A 21500-nucleotide genomic window follows, 5' to 3' on the forward strand; every position below is an offset into this window, starting at 1 on the left:
TGGTCAACACCATACGTTTTTCTTGCGCCTTTGTCCACAATTTTATTAAGCGACTTCTAGAAAGTTATCTTCTAATATCGTAACTGCCTGCATTTGAATTTCACTTGATGTCATATATCAGGGGTCGGCAACCTTTTGCTAGTCACGGGCCAAATGTCGAGTGTACAACTCTTTGGCGGGCCCGAATTTTCATTAATACAGTAGGCCTACTATAATTCACACTCACTTCAGTATATTACGCTACATTGTTGCAATCTCAATCATACCAATCACAAAAAGAGCAAAATATATGTATTCACACTTCAACAACACAGCATTATAAAAACGTTTAGGTTAAAACTCGTTTGCATCTCTCTTTGTATCTATAACAACTAGTCTACTTTACAGACAATCTCGTACTTAGTACGAGATACTAGTCTACCGCCTTCGCACCAGTTTTATGGCGTAACAATAGACTAGTAGGCCTACGACGTACTTATGGCGTAAAAATACCACAATTTTTTCAAACAGTGTTAACACTGCAGTTTGAAACTCAGTAAGAAACGGCGGGCCGTAATCTTGTGATAACTAATTAATATGTCTCGGGCCAGACGATTTCGCATGGCGGGCCGGATCCGACCCGCGGGCCGTAGGTTGCCGACCCTTGTCATATATAGAAGACTTTATAGTGTTCGTAAGTAGTTTGTTTGTCTTCTTAGTTGAAACTTCTTACAAGGTCGTGATATTATTTCGAGTAGTTTCGTAACTGAAAGCCGACCTACACAGATGTTTACATTTTGTTAGGAGAAGAATACATCAATTCCAGCATAAATTACAATCAAAACAAGTGGATATATACAATACAACACCTTTTGTTTGACCGAACAAATACAGGTAGTGGCTTATCAGTCATCACTAAACTGACCAAGAGCAAATTTGTTTCTTGAAAGATATAAACTTTTCTATGGAGCAGTTTTAGATTTAAAAGAAAACGATATAGCTTTACAATTCAAGAGGAAGACTGCCCCCAGACAAATTATGCTTTAGAATGTTTATCATGTAATCATGGATTTGAACAAATTTGTTCATTGCTAATGGCTCTTTGGAGCAAATTTGGTAAAAGTTAGCTGTTTTAATGGCAATGCTTTACTTTCTCTCTCTTTTCGAAACCAACTTCGTCCTTTAGGTACTTCTGGAACTGTTTGCGATCTTTTGCCACGTCTGTCAGTTCAGCTAAAGGGATACCTAGTCGTGACCAAGTTTTTATCAGTTGTTGTGGCAAGCATCCGAAGCATGACTTGGTTTGCAAGTCTTTCCTGAGGTCCTAGGGTGGATCTAAAATATTTTTACTCACTGTTTAGTTCTAAATTTTGAAAATGGGGATTGCTCCAAAAAGGGAATTCTGCCAAGTTGGCAAAAATATATGAAATGATGAGTATTGCTGATAATTTTCTAATTACCTTCATCATCAAGGCTACACTTTTTGCGTTTTTGTTTGTTACCACATTACAAATATTATTGCGACCAACAACATTACAATTTTTATTTAAGCTTGGCTATGATACAAGGTAGAACTGACTAATTTTATTAAGTTATCTTTTTTCATGAAAATTTAAGAGGAAACATTTTTCCTGACAGAGAAAAAAAGGAAAACGCAGGCAAATTTGGTAAAGAAACACCAATGTTGTGTGAAGTTTGCTATACTTATAATTGGAAATTACTGCAATCTGGTCTAATTAGTTGTAGCAATGAAAAAATTTTTACCATAAGAGAATATTAAACTTTCTTAATTATTTCATCCATCAAATTTATTGCCGCAAATAAGCATCATCTTAACACTGTATTGTCTCGATTTTAGCTGCCCTTGTTTTAACACCATACAAAAAAGCTAAAAGAAACAGTTTTCCCTTGCCCTTTATTATATATCACTTCAATTAATTACTAGCTATAGGAAAACTATTTTCTCCGTATTTCTGCAAAATCAGATATACAGCCTGTTGCCAGGTGTGGATAGATGTTTTGTGACTTTGATGGTAGAATTTTAGAAACATTTGGCGTTGGAACTGAACGCACAAATAAAAGTTGAGTCCATTTAAGGAAGTCGCAGCTTGAAACGTATTTTTGTAAATTTTTGATTATAATTCAGTTACTAAGTAAGTTTAAAATTCATTATCACAGAAGATAGTAAACCAGTTGATCAATTTTGATAACAAAGTTTTCACCAACCTTAAGTTGCATGGATATTGCACCTACATGTATTATATCAGTGCACGTATTATATCAAGTCACAAATTTCTGTGTGAGTTTTTGGAGATGAGTAATAAAATCTTCCTTTCTTAGTCAGATTTATTTATTATAGAAACCTTTTTTAAGTGGATTGTTTAACTTCTTAGGGCCTCAAATCAAGTGTGGTTGATTATCAAGCTTCTTCATTCATGATAGTTGCGAGTCTTTCGATGAAGATGATGTTTGAAACAAAAGTACTTAAAGCTATTATTGATTCTAGCATTAAACATTGCAATGAAGTCCTACAATCTGAGCTGTTAAAAATGTTGTGCTTGCTATGTCAAACTCAAGAAAATTTGAACACTATAAGCAACAAGTAAGTTTATTAAAGGTTTTATATATGTTACATATTTTACCTAAGTAATATTGTTTGCGCATACTAAGTTATATGCACATCGGATGGCAATTTCTGGCTACATACCTTGTTATTCTAAGGACTGTTGATGTTTAAAAACAGCGTGGTCCAACTTCTTTTCATCGCGGGCCAAAATCAGAAATTTTTTTTATCTTGCGGGCCAATGTTTTTAAATTAGAACTGAAGAAATGTGAAATTAGAACTGAAGAACAATGTGACATTGATATTAGAACTGAAATTAGAACTGAAAAAAGTTCTCTTTTTTTATTAAAACTGAAATTAGAATAGTTCAAAATTTAGCTATTAAATGCTGATCAATGTGACATCTGCGGTCGAGGTTCTTCCTCGACAATAGCGTTGGTATCCACGGGAATCGTAGTTGTGGCCATGCGAAGGCAAGCCTGAAGAGCCTCGTTTCCAAGTTGATTTCGATTTTTTGTTTTAATATTGTTCATTGCTGAAAACGTACATTCACAAATGTATGTACTTCCAAACATAGAGTACAGCTTCATAGCAGCATCTTTTAAAAGGGGAAACCTCTCCTTTGAGACAAACTTCCAAAAGCTTTCAGGATGTTCCATTTTCTTTGAAAGCAAAAACGGATCGTTCTGAAGTTCACATATTTCGAGTTGAAGCTGTGGTGGCTGTGTACTAACTCTCACGTTGATGGGATTGTTGAATAGCGAAAGAGGAATCTTGAGCTTGCGAAAGTCCGCAAACCTGCTGCTAAATTCATCGATCAGCAAATCTATAGTATTTTCGAATTGAGTAAAATTGGCACTTGGGTTTTCTTCTTTGATGACAGAGCAACAGGAAAAATGAGTCAGATCGTTTCTTTCCAAACAGTCCTTGAACAAGCCCAATTTCGAGCGGAAACCTTCTACATGTCCCACTAAATTCGAAATGCTCTGCCCTTTCCCCTGCAAACTCAAATTTAGCAAATTCAAGTGATTTGTTATATCAGTAAGAAAAGGCAAGCCGCTAAGAAATTCATTGCTTTGAAGCTGCGCTTGAAACGCATCTGTGTTTTCCATGCGCTGTTTCTCAAAAAAAAGAAAGAATTTCTTTGCGCAGGCCAAAGAAATGTTTTAACACTTTGCCAGCGCTCAACCATCTGATACTCGTGTATGGAGGAAGGTCGCTGAATTCAGCATTGACTTTGTCTAAGAATGACATGAATCTTCGATGCCGTTGAGCTTTATTACCACCCCTTATTAGATTAACCATCTTCACAACGCTTTGCATGACGTCCATCATTTTCAAAACTTTTCCGCAAAGTGCCTCTTGGTAAATTATCACCATGTAACAAAATATTTTGAAATTTTTAGTTGCATAAAAATGTTTGTATTGTGTTTTGCTACTCGGAACTAATCACAAAAATACGAATATTTTCCCTGAAGTGTCCTAAATTTTCAAGAAATATCGCTTTTTCTGATTTTACTCAAAATTTTTCAGTAATAATAAGCATAATTTTGTATAAGACTCACAAACACGCTAAACATAGAAGTATTGTCCATAATACAGCCTACTAATGCATTATGTAAGGATCCATATTGCAAACATTCCTAAAAACTTCAGAAGTGGTTTTGTTTGCGTGATTTGCGTCTATGAACTGAGAAATCTTCTCGTATTATGGACCACAAATAATCCCCCATCATGTTGCAACTCCACCTTCCTTGGTATCTTCTTTCCATATCAGAAATGTCCTGGTGAAACCTTTCACCATGTTCTTCGCTTACATCACCCATATTTGGACTAAAAAAATCAAGGTGAGAGTTCAGGTAATGCATTTTCAAGGATATACAACATCCCAATTTTTCGTATTCCTCCATCAGATTGTTCACCAAAACTTTATAGTCATCGCTTCGTTTACTGCCGAGAAAAAAATTAACTACTTCTCGAAATGCCTTCCATGCTTCTGCTTCTCTCATAGTCATTTTATTTTCAAGTTCTTTACACTGGAGCATAAGTCGAACCTGCGGCCCAGTAAAAATTCCAGCCTTCTTCTTAGCTTCTGACAAAAAAGGAAACAGGGCAGAAATACGCTGAAAACCATCTCCATCTTTATTCATGGCCTTGACAAATTGCTTGACAAGGCCAAGCTTGATGTGCAAAGGAGGCATTAAAATTTTTTCCGAATCCACCAAAGGATCGTGCTTCACATTTTGTGTGCCAGGAACGAAAAACGTTCTCTCTGGCCAATCTTTTCTAGAGTAGTGTTCAGTGTCAGCTCGGGAGTTCCATAAACAAAGAAAACAAGAATGTTTTGTATAACCTCCTTGCAATCCTTTCAAGAACCCAATCATTTTGAAATCTCCACAAAGCTGCCAGTTGTATCTGACATAGTTAATACTTTCAAGAAGAAACTTTACATTTTTGTAATCTTCTCTCATTTGGACAGAATGGCCAACGGGTATAGATGGATACTGGTTTCCATTATTAAGGAGGACACATTTCAAACTTTGGGAAGAACTGTCTATAAATAGGCGCCACTCCTTTGGGTCATGAGCAATTCCTATTTCTTCAAAAAGGTTATCAACATTACTACAGAAGCAAAGAGAGCCTGCCACAGAAAAATACCTTGAAAATCTTTCATGCCTTTTTCTCGACAAAGAACATCGACATGACGAATCTAATAAGTTCCATTGTTTCAACCTTGAAGTCAGAAGTTCGGCATTTGACTTAGTGAGCCCCATATATCTAACTAAATCATTTAATTCTTGTTGGCTTGGAAAGTGTGGTTCTGAAATCATGTCAGTATGGGATATGTTGAATTCATCATCGGAGTCTTTTTCAATATCTTCAGACCCTGCTAAATCTTCTGGAGCTTTCTTGCTCGGTGGTTTGGGCAGTGGCAACTCACTGCTATGCGGAACAGGTGCAATAGAAGACGGTATAGAAGGATATACAATGCCACGTCAGTTTTTAGTTCTTCTAAACCTTGAAATGTCAACCATACAGAAATAGCAGTCATCTGTATGATTTTGGGGTTCTCTCCAGATTCTCAGAATAGCAAATGGCATCGAATGCCGGTCTCCTCTAAGCCAGCCATCCAAATTTGATCGGCATGTTCCGCAGATCACATGAGGTGCCCAGTGTTTATCTTGGTGACCAATTTTCATGCCAAAATAAAGTTCATAAGCGTAAGAAAACTTTGCTTTTACATTTATTTTGTATTTCACTTGCTTTAAACTAATGTATAGACCACAGACATAGCAAAAACAATCAGCAGACAGCTTACATTTACGTGATGATGACATACCTCAATTTATCGAGAATCACGCTACCTGTAATTAACCTGATAAGATACCAGTAACAATAAAATAGCCAACGTGGCAACTTTGGAGTACTGGCTCACTGAGACTATGCCAAGAATGATCATTGTTACGATACAGGCTACAATTATGAAGTTAAAATGTTGGGCCATTGTGACGTCACACTGCACCAATGTTATAACGAATTTACAATCACAGTTAGAAAATACAGGGTGCTGAAAGTTTAAAAAGCTTAAAGTAATATTTTTATACAACACTTGAGACAAAAAATTGCCAGAAATATGTTTTACTCAGCAATATGTTTCAGAAAATATTAAAAAATTGTCACAACTAAATTTTTGTTACATGGTGTTATGCAATGCAGCGTTATGCAATCAACTCCATTTTGTTTCAGCAATCCGACAAGACCAGTTTTGTTTCCCACCACGTGGCCTTTGCCCCATCCGTTGCAATACAAGAGCATTTTTTAAAACCTCCATACTCGGAAACAACAGAGTCAAGAGCTGCATATATGTCAGAACCTTTAGTCCCACCACTTAATGGATGAATTTCAAGCAATTCTTCGTGAACAAGAAAATCCTCGTCTACTATTCGAGCAAATATCAGCAATTGGCTAATATCACTCACATCCGTACTCTCATCTAAAGCAATTGAAAAATATCTGCATTTGCCCCTTAAGATTTCCAACTTACAAGAAACGTGTCGACTTAAATTGGTCACTTTCCTTGCCATTGTCTGATGCGACAAAGACACAGTTTTAAATTTTTCAGCAACTTTTTTGTTGCCAAACACCTCTGCCATTTTGATCGCACATTTCTTAACCAATTCACCTTCTTGAAATGACTTCCTTTCTTTTGTGAGGAGGAGTGCAACTTCATATGAAGTTGCAAGGCTTGTTTTTTGGCTGCTCACAAAAGTATACATCGCTGCCACTTGATTCTCCTGTTTGTTCTTGAGATTTTGCAGTACGTTCTTTCTTTCATTACCTCCATATTTTTTAAATTTATGTTTGTGAAAAGCCTCATAATGACGCTTGATGTTGTACTCTTTAGCAGCTGAAACTGTTTTTTTGCATTCCAGACAGAGTGGTTTCCCTGAATTTTCTACGAATAAGTAATCTTCTTCCCATTTATTTTGAAATGACCTTTCTTCCACCTTTCTTTTTTTACAAATACTCATTCTGTAGCTTTGTTGAAGTGTTTAAACTGGTAAGTTTTAGGCTAGGACAACAAGGCGTGTAACTAAAACCTAAGAGAACTTTTTGGACAAAGTGGCATTGTTACGCATTACAAAGGATCATTCACAAAGTTTTTTGTCAATTACAATAACAAACAAACAAAAATTGAAGTTATGTTGCCAGATTGAATCAAAGCTGACTGTCAGTTCACGGGCCAAAAAATCGGTGCTCGCGGGCCTGCAGTTGACCACGCTGTTTTAAAATGATGATGCCAAATTTTAGTGTATTTTCATGCTCAATGAAAGTGTACAAGAAGACTTTCTGGTTTTGTTTTATGTACTGTCTACCTCAGAATACAACATAATCAATAAATTATGACCGCATCTATCATAAATTTAAACAAATTGATTCGCTTCAAACAGTCATACGCATTTCCTTTGTTTAAACTAAAAGTTTAGGAAAGATCTTTTGAGATCTTTTGAGATCTTTTAGATACTTCCAAGAGCTTGTTCCCAAAGCCCTAAAACATGAAGTTACAAAACATATGTTATAAATCCTGGCGTTGAATGATAAAGTTTGGTAATATGCCTATATTTATAAGTGAAACCATTGTATAAGTGAAAGCGGAGATAGTTATGCATGCTGCTGGAAAGTTGTGATTTTCTGGTGTCGCAAGCAGGAAGACCGGAAACTACACAGCCAAGACTTTATGGCCAGCATGGAGTCTAAGTTTTGGCAGATATTGTCTGAGGCCCAGAGCCTTGCCTGTTGAGGGGTGAGAGCAAAGTCATCTTGGAGGAAGTTGCCAGAGCTGTTTCCACCTTTCACACGTCAGGCGCTTTTGCCACAAGTCCAGTCGACATGCTGTCCCTTCTCTCCCCCATCCTGTTTTTCAAAAACTGAGTGGCAATAGTGTTGGAAAAGGGGAACACAAATTAGAGGAATTACTGTCCAGCTGGTAAGGTTTTTTAAGATGCTTCATGCTTTGCGGCTTGAGTGTGAAAAGCTGTAGGTCAAAGTTAAGGCCTCATGTGGCAACGGTGTTGACTTACTTAATCTATTGACCTATTTCTGTAAATGCCTTTTGCATCTCAGTACTAATCTCATCTAGTCCAGTAGTTTTGTTTAGTTTTGGAATTCCAGATGGCATGTTCATCACTATTGTGGTTGTTTGGCTCCAATAGTGGATCCATGAATATAAATGGTTTTGTTCGGTCTGGGTCATCTTAACATTTAAGATATGTATTCTTGTCATCATGTTTTCTTAAGAATTTCTTCTTCGTCCAATAATATATCACCTATTTTATATTTTAGATAGCCTGCTTTGGATGTTGTTATGTATTTTATATTTCTCTATGATTCTAGTTTTATCATTTACATTTTGAAAAATTACCTGGTGGGAACTTTTAGCCAGTTTCCTAAAATGTTCCATTGTTTGTTTTCAATTGTACTAAGATAACTTTTCTCAACTTCTGAAGGTAAATAAGCCATCTCATCTGGTTGTTTTTTTTGATACTAAATACAAAACCCAGGTCTTCAAATTTTAAAATCCGGGTTTTGCGTTGCTCTGGTCTCACTGGTTTCAGATTCAAGAAAACATGTTTGGAAACAATAGTTTATTGTCATCATGCCCGGTTATGCGCCCATCGAAAAATGTCCAATATAACCTTTAAATAGACCACGATAATTTGAAAAAAGACATATCTTTTAGCAGTATTTAGCTGAATTACACAACCTATACCTTGCTATTTGTAGCATTACCCACGATATGGTAGATACCATGTGTCATATACTGTACTCTAGGGTTCATCATATTTAGGTCATGTTTGAAAAAGGAGAGAGAGAGACATTTAAAACAAACTAAAAAGTATCATAACATAACTCCAACATAATTAATTGGTGTGGGGAAGCAAAAAGACCTCATGGTCATCTTGGTCATCTGCCCTAGATTCTATTGCAAAAAAAAACAATCAAAACGGATAGAAAAATGAAACTCATTTAATTAAAACAACACTGCAAAACAAAGACACACACACAACCAACAGTAGAACCAAAAAAATCAACAATATGTTGCAAAAGAAATCAACAGCCATACATACATCACCCTATTCACAATTTTTCAAACAGCACTTGAACAAATGAAAAAATCAAGTTAAATAGACTAATCCCATTCTGTATCAACCAAAGCTAAATTCGTAAAAAAAGTTTTTGATAACTTTTACTGTCCGACCCCACTCATGAGCTCCTAAGTTTTCACTTGAAAAATCGCTAAATTTGAGAATTCCCCCAGGCTGAAAAATGTTGAAAACCTTTATTTTTTAAAATATTTTTTGTAATATTCTTGTAAATATGAAATCAGTAAACATCTTAAAGCATTTTTCTTCTGTATTTAGTTATAAAAGCAGGATTGTACTTCAAAAAGAATTGCACATTTTATAGCCGGTATACCATATTTTGGATTTTATTCATCATAATTGTATTGTATCATAATACTGAAAAACTGTTTATACAGCACACGCTGAACGCAAGAACACATGGTATAAGAAAATGGTTTCAAAGCTTTCACCACAAACTCATCACGACAACACAATACAATGTATTTTATAAGAATGTGCTGCATTGACGAATATTCGTGATCGTGCAAATCCGAATATCATAAAGCTCAACACGAGTGAATCCCGAATATATTCGTATCAGCACCAAATGACAAAATGTCATCAAAAGTTGCTAAATCTTGTTTGTAACATGACAAAATTGTTAAAAACGAATGATCAAGCGCCAATTTAAAAAGCAAAATCCTTGACTCTAGTTTAGCTTAGCCAGAAAAATACATCATTTTTTAGCAAAGTCAAGAAATTTGTAAGTATTATTGTATTTGAGATTGCCATTGTTAGTATTTGTGTTCACTCGAATTTTTCACAAAGGCAATATTCGATGAATGTTTTCACGTTTGAGTTAATATTGGCTCTTCCCTGGTATGTGAGTGGGAGTGATGACCTCACTTCTGTTTTTGAAAACTTGCAATTTATCAAACTTGGACAATGAAAAGTAAACTGCAAATTTGACCCAATGAATTATGCACATGTGGTTGTATCCCTTATTCTTTTTGTTGTAGCAGGTATTCTTCGACTGAACTCACTCATCTATTGCCACGAAAAGAGTTGTCCAGGTATCTTTTGTACCTTGCCAACAATAAAAAAGTCACTGCGATTTGTAAAAACTATATTTGTCTCTTTGGCTCTAGTTGTATTTATTAAGAACTAAAATTCCTTGACAAAAAGACAATCTTCTACAAGCTGTAAAGGAACAGAGATGTAAGTTGCACAGTTTTTGAAAACAGAAGTGAAGTCATCATTCCCTAAAAATGTATTATGCTGTAATAATACATTTTGTGTTGTCAGGTTGAGTTTGTGTTGAAAGCTTTGTAACCATTTTCTTTTAACCTTGTGTTCTTGCGTTCATTGTGTGCTGCATATAGAATTTTTTCAGCATTATGAAAGCAGCAAATTGGGTTTAAGAACTATGCACTTGTGATAAGCGCAATCCAAAATCTGGTATACTGTTTATCAAATATGCAATTTTTTTAGGAAGTATAATCCTGCTTTTATAACTAAATACGGCAGAAAATGCCTTCAAAAATGTTTACTGATGTCACATTTACAAAAATATGAAACACAAAATGTTTAAAATTTCAAGAGAGGGGTCAGAAAGTTAAAATTTCAAAACGTTTTTTGTAAATTTAGTTTTGGTTGATATAGAATCGGATTAATTTATTTAAACATGACCTGAACATATGAAGAACCTTACTGCACACTTTACTGAACTTTCTCTTACATGTAGGTCATGCAAACTACTGTCTATGATGACAAAGCTTCAAGAAACTGTGACACAACAAGCAAGTTATGCGAGCGTGGATGACTTTTTGAAGATTTACTTTACTTGCGTATTAACAAATGTATTTACAGATTCAGGTAAAAATTCTAAATTTCATTGCATAAAATTTATAACAATTGAAGGATAGTTTTGAATTTATTGTATTACAGCAGAAATTTATTATTAATAGCTATGTTAATGAAATTTGGTTAATTCCATGACGTCGTTGCAATACAATAAATAGAACTCATAAAAATATTGTGTTCATTTTATAGTACATGTGTTTGATATCATAAACAAACACTTTTATTGTAATTTTGTTGTTTTTTTTTGAGGACACAATTTTATTTAAGTTATCGGTGGTGACTTCTAAAACTTTTAGACTGATTTTTGCGTGACATAACTTGGTACATAATGTCATACTCATATTTGATTCTGTGCCAAGCTTCACAATGTTGAATAGTCTACAAATCAGCTTTGGTGATGTGATCTATTAACTTGCAAACGTGCCTTATTTACAAAAGTTTAATGATTACCCATATTTTTGGAGTATACCTTACATCAGGGATGTCCAACCTTTTATTATAGTGGGCCGCATTGTCACTTGAAATAATTGAATGGGCCGCAAAACCTATTAAATTTCAAGAAAAATGGGTACATGAAGTACATACTTTTGTAGTGAAAATGACTAGCGGGCCGCACAAAAATCTCAGGTGGGCCGCAGTGTGGCCCGCGGGACGCAGGTTGGGCATCCCTGCCTTACATCCTTGGGCAAACAATATATATAAAAAATCTTAGCATAGTTTGTAATTCCCTCCTGCTTTTTGTGCATTTCCTCGGAACTGATTCTCTATGGATTTCGACATTTGTGTTTGGCAAAACGAGTTTAATGTTATATTGCGGGGTTGTTCAAATGGCGGATCGCGATCCGGATCCGGATCTTTTCAACTTTTTGTGTGGATCTTCAAATGTAGCCTTGAAAAAAAAACTTTTTACAGTATTTTCATGTGGATACTAATTGTCAGTGTTGAAATTAATTTTTTGAATTTATAATAGCATAATTTTGCTCCCTCTCAGCATTGAAGCGTATCGTTTTCGTTTACTCATTTACGCACCACTAACTCGACTAACTATTCTCTTGTCTTCTCTTCGCGCGGTCAGCTGGTTTTCTGCACAGCGGCGAAACAAGAAAAACTTCTAGAAATGTATCACTTGTAGAAATACTTAATTTACACTAAATGTTCTTTCTTTAGTTTTACAATTATTATATATACAAGAAGCCAGATGTTTTTGCTACTAACATGTAAAAATCCGATCAGTTTACGACGTATAGTTTTCAAGTAATTAACGATTGAAAATGTGTGTGCAGGGTCGGCCACAACCTAGTTAAAATAGTAAAGTCGCGAGCCCGGTTAGGATAGGGTTAACACGTGGCTGTCAATACGCAGACATTGTTTGTTGGTTGATACGCAGATATTTGTTCAATTAGAAACACAAAGGCAAGAAAGTATTGAATATTGAACAGAAAAAAAAGTTTGAGGTTGCCATTCTGTAGCACACTTCACTTTTGACTTTTACAAAGTTATTATTATGTTGTAGGGTACATTTTCATGAATAAAGCACCATAAAAATTAAAGCATGTCCAATATATTTACTATTTGTATTTAGTGGATCATCATGTTGTCATGTTTGGTTGTGGTGGATCATGGCAGAAATCATTTGAACACCCCTGTTATATTGCATCTGGTAATGAAACAAACAAATTTTGCTGAAAAGCGAATTGGGACATTTTTTACCCAATTCGGCTGAATATTCGGTGCACCTCTCACAGTTGTAGTACAGTAGAAATCGCCTATTGTGACTGTGCCTATGGTGGCATTTTGTATATATATACATCTTTGGCAAAGTCACGTTTTGCAAACCGTATGTTTAACATAGAAGTGGCTTCGCTTATAGTGATTTCCTGTATCAGAACACTTTGATTTAATAACACTACATTACTGTATTTCGAGCTAAAATTTTGCATATAAGTACACTTATAAGTTAAGCACAATAGTGATGCAAAATGGGATAGTATGTTATTTCATATTATAAATGTGTAAGTAAGACGATGGGAAAGATATTGATTAACGTTTCATCATGTTTTTCACGTCTTTGTGCTCAACACACTTGGTATTCCAATAGTTGTGGGTTGGTGAAGTGCAGACAACTTTCGATGGGAATTTGCTGGAATACAGTTGTGTGCCGAGTGCATCATGAAGTGCGTGCAAGGCCAGTCTATTATTGTCGTGATACTTACAAAAGCACACATTACTGGGCAGCTTGCTGCTCAAGAGCACATTGCCTGGTCTTAAAGTAGCAAATGTGGTCATCCCCATGGGCCTTGAAAAATTGTTACGTTTCCCAAATAGAAAGTAGAAGTTGTTTGTCCATCACGCGCTTAGATTCATCAAAATCTTTAACAGTGACGGCATCTTTTCTTCCATGGGCTTGCGTGTCGTGTCGATAGTGAAACTGCCAGACAAGATCTGTCGTTTCCTTGGAAAGCTCCCCTCGATGGTATGGAGTTGGTAAAGAAGATGATGGTGAAGACTCGTAATGTCTTTAATTACCTCATTCACAATAACACCCAGCTTTTGCGGTGACTTTGGTAAAGCCACAAGCACAGAAAATGGCTTTGTGTTGGGCCTGGATGGTTTTCTAGGAAGTGGGTGCACATGACGGGTGAAGGAATAAGGATTGACTCGTTATTTTCTGGTGTTTGTTGCTGCTGTTGTTGATTGTTGCTTTTTTTTAAGCAGATACTGCTGTTTTCTGACAACCCATTGCAATTGACGACTTTTTATCGTTTTTTTTTTCTTTTTAGCAGAGGGAAGCACTTCTTCAACTTTGCGTTTAAACGCTTTAACCTTTTTAAGGTGATCTTCATGACCTGAAGAAACCTTTAACTTTTTCTTATAACACTTTTGTATTTCGGCATTGGTGAGAGGCATTATTTGTTATTTGTTAGGCTGCGGTAAATATTTAAGTATAAAGTTAAGATTATCTGAAATGTAAATGAGAAAAGAACATGTTATTTTTAATATAACACACTTTTTATATCTACAAAACTTTTGTTTAATAAAACTTAATTACAAGTTTGACTCCTTATAATTCAGCATATTTCCGGTAAGAGTTCTATTTAGCTGTAACGTGTCTTCTGCAGTTCAATGGTTGTACTGGTACCGTGTTTCTTCAAACAGTTCAATAATAGTTTATGGAGTAGCTTTTGTTTATTTTTTGTTGTTTTTAAGTGACTAAAGTGTGGATAAATATGATACATCTTACTGGGTAACTTGATATAATACCAATTTTGTCGAACTTAGCACCATTCGGTATTTAAGTTTCCCATTATATGTATACATTATAAAATTTATTATATATAACGTTACGGCAAATAAAAAGCCTGGCGGTACGCTATTAACTTTTAAATTTACACAACTTGTATTCTATTATTTGAATGCAAATGTAAAATTTAGGCAATTAAGCCTAAAAATTTATGGTACTCAACCCATTTGAACTTTTACCATTTAAATCGGAAATCCGGTGTTAACCTCGTTTGTGCTATCAGCTTGCGAATGACTTCGTACCGTAATTACTATTATAATTATGCACAAAAGCTTAAGCATTGTGACAAATACGTAACGCTAATAACAGCTAATATTGCATAACAAAGCCTTATTAACACCAGCAAAAATAAGACAAAATTTTTCCATCTTAACATTCCATTTTTTCAATCATTCTATGTACAAGTTCACTCATTCAACCTTTTGCTCAGAAGACATGTTGCAAGTGTGTCATCAAGGAAACATTTACTTTCCGTCACAGTTTTGCGGAAGCAAGAAATATATAAAGACACATGTTGAGTGTTCAGTGCATTTATAGTTGTTAAACAAATGCGAATAACAAAGTTGTCTACAAAAACACATTTTCATTACGCTGATCGTTGCTATGTTTCCTGGGCAAATTGCCAAGTTTGCGTTCGTTCATTTGAATTATTGTATTATGTAACAATTTTTCATGGTAGGAACAGGTAAGACTTATAAGCCACACTGCTGCTTTTTTAGGCCGGCATTTTTCACGTCAGAAGTGGGTTTATAGGTCTAAATTACTTACAAAGTACAAAGTAAAAAGTAAAGACAACTATTTGAAAGGTTTTTGAAAAGATTAATTTAAAAAAATTCTAGAAACAAAGTTTTTTAAAATAGCTTTTCCAACAGCTACATTGCATTTATCTGATATGTGCTTGAACACTGATCCAATACGATGACATCATTTTGCTTTTGGCACAGTTTCATGAAAAAAATTTTGCCAATAAATTTGTTTTTTAGTATTTTCTGAAGCATCAGTATGTTTTTACCCTTTTTAAAAAAATAAATGAAATTTTGATCAGTTTCTCTGTAAACTACTTTTAATAAGCACAGAGAAAACAGCTCCATCAAAAGGCTACGCTCTTTTCTGTTGTTTAAGAATTGTTTGTCATTATGTTTTGAGTTACCTTATTTATTTTTATAAGTCTATTTTGTTTCCACTTGTATTTCACCACTGGGCCATACACCTGTGTATTGGGTTTTATCTACACCTTGTAAGTTGCAGTTGAAACTATTTAAGCTAAGGTTTTGTATATTGTTGCCAATTTGTTTCTTTTTGCTTTCTTTACCGTTGATCACTTTGGATGTGCAGGGAGTTATGCTGAATTAGTAGCAACTTTATCCGCCCAAAAATTGTGCAACATTTTTCTTTAACAACATTCTCAAAAGCATGTACATAGAGACCACATAGAGAAAATTTGTTATATTCAAATCAGTATCATAAAATTTTAAAAAGTGGTCTCAAATTCTTATGACCATTCATTTAAACTTGTTTAACTATACAATGACAACATGCAGTGTGAAAAAATATACTCTTTTCATGTTGCAAAAAAATAGCAATTCAGTGTAATTTCATAGTTTGGCCATTGTGAAGTAACTGACTAAGAAGCTGATGTCATTGTGTTTAACAGATGTTAATATTAAGACCAATACAAACTCAATGCCGAATAGATTCACCTTCTAAATATTGCCAGAATTCGCTTCAATGTTTAAATTCTGATAAATACAAACACAATTTATTTATGAACTTGTTAAAAAATATTGATATAGTTTGATGGTGTTGCTTAACTAGGGACAACATTTTTTAAAAATTAAGGTCATTTTCTCGAAAACTCTTGGTCCTTAGTCTTTATTTGCTGAAGTTTTTTTGAAAATGAGCCTCTCTAGTTGTTTGATAATTACCTAACAATTACGTTACTTCGTAAGCTATAATAAGCTACATGCAAATAAAATTGTTTGGTATTGTGCTGATACGAATAGTTTTCCTCTCTGTGCATCCCTTGGTAATATTACCAGTAATGAATTGTTACCTTGTGACCTTGTGACCTTGTGACCTTGTGAGCCCTGTCTCGCATTACTGAAATCATATTTGCTCAACAACCTTTGAGGGAGTTTATACCCAGACAGGTGTCTGTCACACAAATTACTTATTTGACTTCTTTAGTTAGACTAAGTGGTTGTTGGCTTATTTTTTGGTACTGTGATTTTGTTGGATATTTGCTTATCATTTTGTAATTCATGTTGCATGTTTTGATTTAATGTTACTTTTTTCTCAGCACATGATGACGGAACAGCAATAAAATGTGGAAATGCTTTGAAGACAATTATTGAAAATTCACATTTAACAGTCTCTGTACAAAAGCATATTTTCAGGTATGTTGTAAAGTTCTTAATTTTAAGAAATAGGTAGAGTTAAAATTGTTTTCAAGTACATGAGCTTGCGTAAAGCAACACGTGTACAGGAAGACATATGATTTTATTAAAGTCGGTTACTTTCGGACATATTCTTGTCCATTTATTTAATCCTTTCAAATTCCAGATCACAACCAAGTTTTAACAGTGCAAATCAGCGACATCTCTGTTACTAGTATCTACAAACTACCTAATGTAAACTGGCTAAATCCTCCCCTCCCTTACCTTACCTCCATTCTGCAATACCTAACCATAGATATATGTATAGTAGACTTTGACAGTCTTTAACACAATACCAAGATAACAATGCAGCAGAGAGTGACATGCACAAATTTCTAACTGAATAAAATCTCTTTCCACAAGATAAAAACATTATTAATAGCTATACACCTGATCTATGCCTTGTCTCAAAAAACAAAACCTTAGAGAAACTTTTGGTAACTAAAGAAATCCTTGGTATTATTCTCTTGGTTTGCAAAGGCCCGTACACATAAATATCGGATTGCAACTACCCAAATTCTATCCCAAAAACAGATGGAACTTCAGCAGGTCAAAGTTGAAATGACTTTGAAAAAATTGCAAATAATACCTGCAAACACATCCCAACCGTCAGTGTAAACATCCTGAGATTCCATGATCGGGGTCACCAGTCTGCTAACTGAGGGTTTTGTTGGGGTTGTGAACAGTTGTTAATTATGGCTTGATCGATTGTTCATTAATCTGACTCCATTGATAGCGCATTCAATAACCCCTGATAGCCAGTTTAGCACCACGGTACCAGAACCAAACTGTCAAGGTCTTGAATAATTATTTATTATAGATTTTCAATGAAACGTTACTGTTTTCAGAGCACAGAATAAAGCTCCATTTAGTAGACTGCAAATTACCGACTCTCATATCAGACTGACAATATCAGAACTAACGCATTGAGCGCAGTAGTACGAATGACGTAATTCGGAAGTAATCAAAACCGGGTTGTGTATACTAAACACGTCCAAAATATAGTACAGCACTTGTTGATAAACACATGAAATAGAGCACAAATAACATTATAATATCATCCGATCTGCACGAGAATCCGTAGGAATAAGTGCTAATTAGGACAATTAGCACAGCATATCATCGCACTACAAGCTACCACTAGTCGTCTCAAATGACATTTTTCGTTCATCCAGTGTGCATGCACCATAGCTTATTTAAATGAAGCAATAGAAAGGTTACAATATTTTTCACGATTTCTTGCCGTTATTTTTTTGTTATCAAGCTGCAAGTTTGTCATTATGCTGTGGGCATTCTGTTTTGACAATGTTTCAGGAAACGGTGTCACAATAATCAAGGAATGTAACAACCTTTAGCCCTTTTGAATTGCATGTAAATACAATTGACAGAAGTTGATATTACGTATAACTAATTGTGGGCTTGTAGGCACTAACATCACTAATTTTGCTTATAAATTAGTATTGATTGAGTAGTTTGGCAATAATTAGCCTTAGAGGGAGTCCCATCCAGTAACGAAAAAAAGCAAGGCTGTCTCGATGCTATGTCTCCTTTTATAGTTATTCTGTTTGACTATTCAACACTAAAAATTTTCATTTACCTTGGTCTGTGAAATTGCATAAAATGAAAGAGAACATTCCCCAACATTTTTGTCTAGGGACTCACTCGCCCTGAAGTTTATTTAATTATTTGATCTATACTCGAATGACGAGCTGCAATTCGACTCACAATCAACACTCAATGTAAAAGTGTTTGCTTTTCAATCTTTGGAAACCATTATATTGCTATCGATTTTTCTGATAAAATCCTGCCATAATCTCCTGATTTGTACTGCTATTTTACCAACCTTTTCGTAAAAGTTCTACTTACACGTGTTGTTGTGAGATTAGTTTCCAGCTTGACCCGATTTAAACTTGGCCTTCATGTTATATCAAATTTGTGAACCTTTATTTAAGTATTTTTGGTTTAAGTGTGGAAAAATTTATTTGGTTTTCTCCATTGTACTATCATACAATAAATTGAAGTCGTATGTAAAAGTGTAATATCGTTGTTTCACCTCAGGTTGCTGATATCATGTTATAAGTCAAACCGACAGCAAGTGCCTCTTGGTATCATCAAAGAAGTTCTTGTACAAATGCAGCAAAAATATATCGACACATTTAATGAAGCTTTATCTGAAACAAAAGATGATAGTGATAATGTTTTTAACTCCTTACTGATTTCCTTGTCATCAGTGGAGAGCCAGGTTTTGTTACTTTTTTAGGTTTTGTGAATGCTATAAAGATTAGTGCATGTCTATTTTTGTTTTTTCCATTGTTCAGTTAGTATTAAGAAAGTTTGCAAACTTGATTTGTAGGTCCATATTGAATATGGAATTGCTTTGAGCCATGGTCTTATGCATGCTGACTGTAGCATTTGGTCTCAAGCATTGTACCGCATGCATTCTCTGATTTTGAATGAACAGGGAGATGAAGAAGCTCAGTCATTCGTCTTGCAAACTGTTGAAGGAATATTGAAATATGATGTTATTAAACCAGATGTAATGTTGGAGACATTGAAGGTATTGTTGTGCTATGTAGTAAATGTATTACGTAGTAGAATTGTACAAATAAGAAATTTATTAACTCTAAGAAACTATATTACTTGTTGTGAGGCATTAATTATATAAGTATTTAGTTCTTTGCAATGTGTCTCATATGGCTATGCTGCATCTTCTGGAATCTTTGGCACGTCCAAGATCTCACAAAATTAACCGACTTTACATAACCTTGGAAGCCTTAGCAGACATTAATGTAACAAAGACTTTTGCAGGCAAAATATCAAATATGTTCAAGAAACTTTTTTAAAGCCGTTTGTTATCGCCTTTGTTACTTTACTAGCATGTGCAAACAGAAATTGCTTAGTGTGATATAAAGTGGTGAGAAAATAACCTCTTGCCCCCCCCGCTGGAACAACTAGGTTAAAGAAGGTAGTTGAGCAAAGTAATCTCTCTATAAAACCTGACTTTATGACTAGTTGTTGTCTGCTATGCTACCTCGATACACTAAGGTGTGGAAAGTAACAGAACAGATTGTGAAAAATTTTGGAGTCTGGCTATAGAATTACTAATAGAGTAATGTGTCAAACCATCTGCCACCTGCAAGGTAAAAGATACATACTGCAAAGTCTGTTAAAGTCCAATAGGATGGCATCCAAACCAAAGAGAAAAATATTTTTGGCAGATGAAGAGAATACTTCATAGATCTGTTGATCCCTGTCGCTGAAGCATTATTAGCTTATACGCAGCTGGTGTGATTTGGGTGAGAAAGTAATCTCACTGAGGCTGAAGTTATTTATTGACAATTTAGTAATAGCCATTAAATCATTGTACAATTAACTCGAAGTTTGTGTTTGTTTAAACAATGTTCAATCATTCAATCATTTATTTTTCGTCAAAAGCATGGTGGAGATATAAAATCAAGCTAGTTGTCGGTAACACATGCCAATGAATGGGAAATAGTGACAAAGCCGAAAAGGCTTAAAACGTGCTCAAAAATAATTAAGTAATACAGGTAATTGCTGATAACAACTAGCATGGTCACTCATCCTATAGTTAAGTCAAAACCATTCACTTTTGATTTTGTACTTCAGCAGCTAGGTGTGTCCTGTCTGTGTGCCAGAAAATGGTGGACAATGGCGTAATGGACAATGATAGCAATGGATAATAATTAATAAATCACTCTAACCCCCTTTTTCAATAGTATTACAGCAACAACTCGTTGAACGTGAAACTGTATATTAATCCCATTCCTGGAATTATCCAACTTCTGTAGCCTAATAAACATTCTAACTACTTTTTTGATGAATTCTTTAATTTGAATTCAATACATTCCTGCCCAAACTAATTCAAACTGACAAGGTTATATCACAAATTGAAACACTGGTTGCCATCATGGTCCATTAGCGCCATTGTTCTACGTTCGCGATCACCATTTGTGTTCAAGCAAAACCTTTCCTTGAAATGCCTTGTAAAAAGCCAAAAGGATTTTAAGATCAACTACTATGCGCTGTTCAATGATTTTCAATAAAGAAGAGAAAATAACATACACCTCTGCAAATGTATGCTACACCAAGGCAGGCGTGTACTGTTCAGTAATAAACCTAGACCATTGGCCAAAATGGCAGTAAAATGTTTTATTATCAGGTGTTATGAGTATGATGAGGTGATGTTGTACCTTGCTACTATTCTACCATTCTATTCTATACCATTCTACTGTTTCGGGGTTTTTACAGCTATGAAAGCATAATACCTTAATTGTTGCTACAAAATGAATTTTACAAATGTAGGAAAACATATTTTCCTATCTAACTTTTTGAAAACGTGTTAAGAAAAAATGCGTATTGTCAAATGTTGTTGGCAGTTTACAGCTAAAGTAATCGCATGATTAACGTGATTAGCGTGTTTGTAGATCAAGTTGTTGTTTTAATCGAATACTAAAGGGGACTTTTGCCAACATTCTACTGAAATTTATCCACAACACCTTAAAGCATAAGTGGGTTATTAAACACTGAAAAGTGCTTACTTTTCATCGATTTCTAGTCAAAGTGATGACGTGATTAATCCAAAGGAGATCGATTAAATTATTTACGCTCAGTAACACTGTCTTACGTGTCTTATGTCTTAATATTTAATGTGATGTGGACAACAATGGCGAATAGAAGTTTAGCGTTTTGGCCTATGTTTCGATAGCGTATAG

The 21500-nt window shown here is 34.9% G+C and overlaps 1 protein-coding gene across 1 annotated transcript in view; it reads left to right on the forward strand.

The window, feature by feature from the left end:
• Window positions 1–21500, forward strand: part of LOC143461267 (HEAT repeat-containing protein 1-like) — a 76945-nt gene that overhangs the window by 14550 nt on the left and 40895 nt on the right. The window contains exons 6-10 of the mRNA XM_076959121.1: window positions 2373–2581; window positions 10913–11043; window positions 16632–16728; window positions 18826–19009; window positions 19121–19324. Of these exons, the coding sequence (XP_076815236.1) occupies window positions 2373–2581; window positions 10913–11043; window positions 16632–16728; window positions 18826–19009; window positions 19121–19324 (825 nt within the window). The remainder of the gene's footprint in view (window positions 1–2372; window positions 2582–10912; window positions 11044–16631; window positions 16729–18825; window positions 19010–19120; window positions 19325–21500) is intronic.

Source organism: Clavelina lepadiformis, chromosome 5 (genome assembly GCF_947623445.1).
Source record: "Clavelina lepadiformis chromosome 5, kaClaLepa1.1, whole genome shotgun sequence".
NCBI lineage: Eukaryota > Metazoa > Chordata > Ascidiacea > Aplousobranchia > Clavelinidae > Clavelina > Clavelina lepadiformis.